General features: G+C 61.6%; 1 protein-coding gene across 1 annotated transcript; it reads right to left on the bottom strand.

Moving 5' to 3' along the window:
- Positions 1–1944: 1944 nt before the first annotated feature.
- Positions 1945–6164, bottom strand: GDF7 (growth differentiation factor 7). The gene is made up of 2 exons (XM_049651993.1): positions 5765–6164; positions 1945–2912 (listed from the first exon to the last, which is right to left on the bottom strand). Exons 1-2 carry the CDS (start codon positions 6162–6164, stop codon positions 1945–1947), a joined length of 1368 nt encoding a protein of 455 aa, XP_049507950.1.
- Positions 6165–6365: the final 201 nt, after the last annotated feature.

The raw sequence follows: 6365 nt of genomic DNA on the forward strand, positions 1-6365 counted from the left end.
ATTATTAAAATCAATTTAGAAAAGTGAAGCTTCTCTGGCAAAATCCACAAACATAATGGGACCATGCATATACCAAAGCTGCCGCTTTGGGAAGTTTGTTTCAACCTAAAGAGACTTACATCTTATTATTTATAGCTACTCACATAGCCACAGCACATAAATTCACATTATAAATGTATTTTCCTTTGAGGGAATTTTACAAGATAATAAAAGGACTCAGGTGGGGCCCTTAAGTCAATTAGCTGTTTAAATCTTCAGCATCTCTCTCTCTCTTACACGTTTAATCACTGAGAATTAAAATTTGAATAACTCATCTATGGACCTTACCATCCAAGACCAGAAGGATGGAATGCTTGCCTTTCCCAGGAACCGTAAAGGAGAAACCCCAACAGAGCCTTAAATAGGAGTACCCAGCAGGGCTGCAGGGTTTTTCAAAGAAGCCCTCGGAGCCCTGGACAGGTGGAATCCAAATTGTTTCTCCTCCTTCCCTCAAAGCCACAAAGGACTCCCAGGCAGAAATGAACCAAGTAAAACAATGGGGACTGGGAGACAGGCTTCCACCTCTGCTTGGCCACACCAAGGCCCCCCAACGCCCTTCCGAAGGGGCCACAGCAGCCAAACTGAAAATGCCCCTCCACGCTGCAGAGGGAGGGGGGCCTTCCTCCCCACTCTGCACCACTGGGTTGTGGGGAGCTGAAATCTCACAAAAGCACTTTTGTGTAGCTTCACTTCCCGTTACTATCACACTGCCAAAAACTACAGCAACAACACTGTGAAGGCGTGTAAGAGCCGACACAGACTTGATAGCTAAGCGCAAGCACATCTTGGCCCATTCTGAGCACACCATTTGGAGCCGGTTGCGCCTACCTGGCAGACAAGCCTGAGTCTTCTGCAGAAGCCCGCCCCAAGACGCCTCCCGGCCTCTTTCCCAGCTCCCTAGCGAAACCTCCTGTCAGGTCTCTAGGAATAGGCAGAGCCGCCCGCCTTTCCCCATTCCCAGCCACTGCACCAAGCCTCCTCCTCAGCACCCCCAAGGCTCGCTCGCTACCTCCTTGAGCTGCCCATAGGAGCTTCAGAACCTGGCACATGCCACCCCACCCCCAACTCCATATCAAATCAGGCTGGCAGTTAAAAAACTCTCCTCCATTTCACTTCCCCCAAAAAGAAAAACACTTTTTTTTTTCCCCACATTCTAGATCATTCCTAATTGGAACTGATTTTTTTAAAAAGGGTAGTGCTGGCCTTTGCACAGATCTGGGTAGTTCCCCGCGATGCATTCTTTCGGACAAATGTTCCCTTTCAAAACTGACAGGGCATGTTAGACTTTTTTAAGTTAAGGAAAAAAGATGCCTTTTGCAGCGGTTCCTTCCCAGAGTAAATGGCCTCCATGCCACGCACACCTTCAGAAAGGACATTACAGCTGTTCAGTTGGTCCCAGGGTGTAACACCAAACACTCAGCCACCCAGCCAGGTGCTCCCCTACACTCAGCCACAAACAGAAAGGGGTCAGACAAAACGTACTCCAGTACCCCACTAGTCCACCCATTCTGGAGCCCCCAATTCCCTAACCCGTTCCTACCCGATTGAGCGCCTGTGATTGTTAACACTGCCACAAACACCATCCTCTCTCCAAAAGGGGACGACGGGTACGATGGGGATGTGTCATTCCCCATCGGTATGCGTCACTCGGTAGCGTCAGGTCGTCTGCTCCCAGGGCTGGCGGACGCTGCCCACGGTAAAGGTGTGCATGAGTGAACGAGTGTGTGGGTGTGAGCGATGGTGTGAGTGTGAACGTGCGCTCTCCCTCCGTGCGGGCGGGCGCGGGACCAGAGGCGGACGCGCACCCACGCTCAGTGACAGGCCCCGGCCCACAGCTGCTCTTCAGCAGGGGGTCCTCGGTGGCGCGGCTGCCTGCCCCCTCCCTGGCCGGGCCGGGCCCTCACGCTACCTGCAGCCGCACGCCTCCACCACCATGTCCTCGTACTGCTTGTAGACCACGTTGTTGGCGGCGTCGATATAGAGGATGCTGATGGGGCTGAGGCGCGCGGGCACGCAGCAGGAGGCCGGCGCCGCGTCCGGCGCCATGGAGTTGAGCAGCGTCTGAATGATGGCGTGGTTGGTGGGCTCTAGGTGGGAGCGCAGCGGGAAGTCGCAAACGCCCTCGCAGTGGTACGCCTCGTAGTCCAGCGGCGCGATGATCCAGTCGTCCCAGCCCAGCTCCTTGAAGTCCACGTGCAGCGGCCTGCGGCTACAGCGGGTCCGGCCCCTTCGCCCGTGGCCCCGGCCCGCGCCCCCGCCCCCGCCGCTGCCCTGCGTCGCCCGCGCCCCGGCCAGCGCCGTCCGCCGCCGCCTGCGACCGCTGATGACCGCTGTCGGCGACCCGGTGCCGGGTCCCGGGTCCCGCGGCGGCTCCGCCGCCAGCGCGGCCCCGAGCGCCTGGGCCTGGGCGCGGATCTCCCGGAACAGGCTCCCCTTCCTCTGCGTGCGGGAGGAAACCACGAGCAGAGCGCGCTCTTCGGCCGCCGCGCCGTCCCTGCCCCGGGAGCCAAAGCCCAGCAACCGCAGTGCCAACGGGCCCTGCGAGGGCCCGGCCACTGAGCGCAGCAAGAGGCAGAACGCGCGGGTGGCGTGCGGCTCCTGGCGGTGGCGCCGAACTGCGTCCGCCACGTCGAACACCTCCCAGCGCGCTCCGGCCAGGGGCTCGGCGGCCCGCGAGTGCAGCAGGCGGGGCGCGCGGGCGGCGCCGGGGCAAGTAGACAGCAGGAGCAGCGGCAGGGGAGTCGCGCTGACGGGGCCCAGCTCCGGGGACTCGCGGCGCAGCACGCGCAGCTCGGCTCCCACCACCTCGTCGGCGTCGGGAAGGCTGGACACGTCGAACAGGAAGCTCTGGCCGGTCTCGGCTGCGGATTCGTCTGCAGAAGTCGGGCAGAGACAGAAAGAGCGCGGTGAGAGCGGAGAGCGAAGCCCGCACTCCGGGACTCGGGGCCTCCTAAGTGCATATAGCCCAACTGCCCCGGATGCGGGAGTAAGCCCGCTGGAGCTGGCGCCAGCCCTGTCGTCTCGGCCCAGCCAGACACCTGCCAGCCTGACCCAGAGTAAAGGGAGCCTTTGCCCTGACTGTCGACTATCGGGACCGGGGCTTCGGTTCATCGAACCAAAGTTCCACCACCTGGACAACCCACGAGAACTCACTTATCGCTGAGCCTCGGGGACAGGACCATACCCCCTGCACCCGATGCCACGGCAGGTCCGCTGCCTGACCCAGAGCCCTGGGTTTGCGGGGTCTAGGTCGGAAGCCAGACTTTCGGGCCGGTGGCTGACAGAGGGCTCCGCGGGAGGCGTATCAGAAGTCCTGTGCCCCTTCCGAGGTCTGGAGGGCAGGCCAAGGTCCCGCGCTGTACCCGGACTGCTCATTATTGCCCCGCTGAGCCCCCAGGAAAGCCGCGGAGTCCTGGCTGTACGAAAACGGAAAAATCATGTCCCCTGAAAACTCTGCTTTTTCCTCTACCTCTCTTCCCCAGCTCAACCTGGACATCCTTGCGGGCCACGATCTCCCGTGCTGGCCTGGCCAGGCGTGCGAGTAGTCCAGAGGAAAACGCGTCAGCGGGGCTGCATAAACCCTCTGGTGTATCCAGACTCCTCCGGGCCATGCTGAAGGGGAACTAAGGCCCAATTAGGGAGGGGCCCGGCTCGGCCCAAGGTCTCAGAGCGAGGAGCGCTGCTGGTCGCAATGGGAAACTCCCGGCTCAGCTTCTCCCAGCTTTCCGCGGCCTCCGATGGAGGAGGAAAGGCGGCAAAGGAGCGCGAGGAACCTCCTCCGAAGGGTTTGGAGCAATGGCGGGGGGCGGGGGGGTGGGGGCTGCAGTGAAGCCGCGCTGCAGTGAAGGCAGTGGCTCGAGGAGATCTCGCCTCCAGGACCCACCGATCCCTCCGCGGACATATTATTTCCCTCCGTTATGACTTCTCTCTCAGGGTTTGGGGGTTTTATTTCTGGTCGTGGGCACTTTTTTCTTTTTGGGCTCAGGGGGGGAAAAAGTTGAAATTCCAGCGAGCAGCAGATAAGGAGCTCCCTTTGAAGAAGGTCATATGGTTTCGTTTTGCCCCAAACTCGGTGAGAGTGTGCAGACCGCCCCCACCACTGGAAATATGCTGACGGACTACCACCGCCAGGCCCTCGCCTCCCTAGGTCCCAAGTCTGGGCTCTGCCGGTGGCTTCTGGGGACCTCAAGTAGCTCTGCTCCAAGTTGAACCCAGAGGGGAGAGCGAGGGAAGCTCCAAGTGCTAGGCTAGTAGGGCTCCTCCCCGACACTGCTGTCTCCCAGGGCTCCCTGTGGGCACTTTTTCTGAGCTTCCCCCCGCCCCCAACAGCATCTCCCTTCTTGAATGTGCTACCACTGCATGCCCTCCTTCCACAGGCAGGAAGGAGAGCTGCCTTCAGAGCCTGGCCAGCCAAGTAGAGCTCCCCAGGAAAAGATTTAGCTCAGGCTGAGGCTAACCAGAGGCCTAGCTCTACCTAAGAAAGAGCAGCTGGTGCCTCCGCCGGCCCACAGCCCTGCACATTCACCTCTTCTACATCCTGGGAGCCCACACAGCAGCCTTAGGGCTAGAGCCTCCCCTGGCCTAGGACTCAGGCTTTGTATCCAGCATCCAGTCCAGCAGGGGCACCCAGAATGCTACATGGTTGCCACTGAACCAGAGAGCCATCTGGACCCAGGGTGTCCCACACTCAAAATAAAGCAGTCTGTGGGTAGGCATTGTGTGTGTGTTCCAGGAGGAGGGTGACTTGGTCACATCTACCTGCTTTCCCAGGCTAGGGTCTGGGATGCACAGCCAGCAGAGGCTCCCAGAAACGGCCAGTCTGCCGCTTCCTTTCCAGCCCTATTCCCCCCCTTTTTTCCCCTCCTGCCTTCCATGCTGGATCTTTGGCTGGATAGAATTAAGGCAAACATTACTTGCATTTCCGCCTGAAATTAGTTAAATTTTCCCTATCTATCTGCTTTAATGACTTCAATCGAGATTAATAAAATCCAGATGACACACAGCCGCCACCACAATCTCACCCACGTCCTAGTTTTGAGAGACCCAGGGCAGAGTAAGGTGGGGTGCTGGGTCCAAGAGAGGCCTGCATTCCTGCACGGTCTCACTGACCACCCTCGCCTCCTCACAGGACTGGGGCCCTCCACCTCTGGCTGTCCCAGGGGCCCGGCACAGACACCCATGGCCACACACCTCCACCCTGACACAGCCTGCCAGAAAGGGACCTCCGTGTACCTGGTGATGCCACCAGCCTCTCCGGGGCCACTTATTTCAGTCTAATGCCTGCCTCTTCCCTCATCCCCCTGAATTCCCCCCAATTTGTGCGCCCCCCCCCCCCAGGAGACTAGAATCTGCAGAGGTTGCTGCAATGGAAACAGCCGCTGCCGCCTCCACCACCATCACTGCGCAGTCCCTCTCGGCCCGGGCCCCGTCTTGCTTCGGATCTTGGACTCAGCCTGCCTCCTCGAGGGGACCCGCCGGCCGGCAGGGCCAAGACAATCCGGCGGAGGGACCGGCTCAGCCCTCTGGGACCGGGCCCTGAGAGCTGCTGCGCCTCTCGCCACAGTCCAGCGGGTTCGGGTGCGTGGGACTCCGCGGAGTTTCTAACACCTGAGGCTGGGACGTGAGGAGGCCGCGCCCGGAAGGGTCTGGAGCAGGGGCTCGGCTCTGGCGGTGGCCTCAGCCTAGGAGCGGACAGGATGGACGGGCGCAGAAGAGGCGTGAGTACCTTGGTTCGCCTGGTCTGCGAAGCCGGTGATCGTGTCCGCGCGGCCGTGGCGGCCAGAGCCCGAGGTGGAGGCGGCGGCTGCCCCGGCCGGAGCCCTCCCGGCCAGGTTCCGGTAAAGCGACATCATGAACTGGTGCGGCACCACCGAGCCGTTCCTGAAGCCGGAGCCGGCGGCGCGGCGCGCGGCGCGGACTCCGGGAGCCGCGGCGGCCGGGGCAGCGGAGACGCCCGCAGCCGGGGCGAGGGTCCGCCCGCCGCTGCCGCTGCCGCCGTCGCCCCCCGGACTCCCGACCGGCCCTGCCCCCGCCGCTCGCAGCACGGCGGCCGCTTCGAGCCCGTCGCGGGGGCGGCAGGCGCTCAGCAGCCAGAGGCACAGCGCGGCGGCCGCGCTCAGGTCCATGGGCTCCGTGGGCCAAGCGGGCGGGCGGCGCGGGCTCCGTGGCTCCGGGAAGTCCCCCGGCGCCTTTTGAACATAGTGTTTAATAATGGGGGAAGTGTGCGCAGCAAGTCGCGGCCCCCCCTCCTCTCCCACCCCACCCCCGCCCAACGCCCGGAGCAGCGCCCCCTGCTGAACACTGGAGTGGCAGCGCCGCGCCCCCCA

This window comes from Panthera uncia, assembly GCF_023721935.1.
Source record: "Panthera uncia isolate 11264 chromosome A3 unlocalized genomic scaffold, Puncia_PCG_1.0 HiC_scaffold_12, whole genome shotgun sequence".
Taxonomy (NCBI): Eukaryota; Metazoa; Chordata; class Mammalia; order Carnivora; family Felidae; genus Panthera; species Panthera uncia.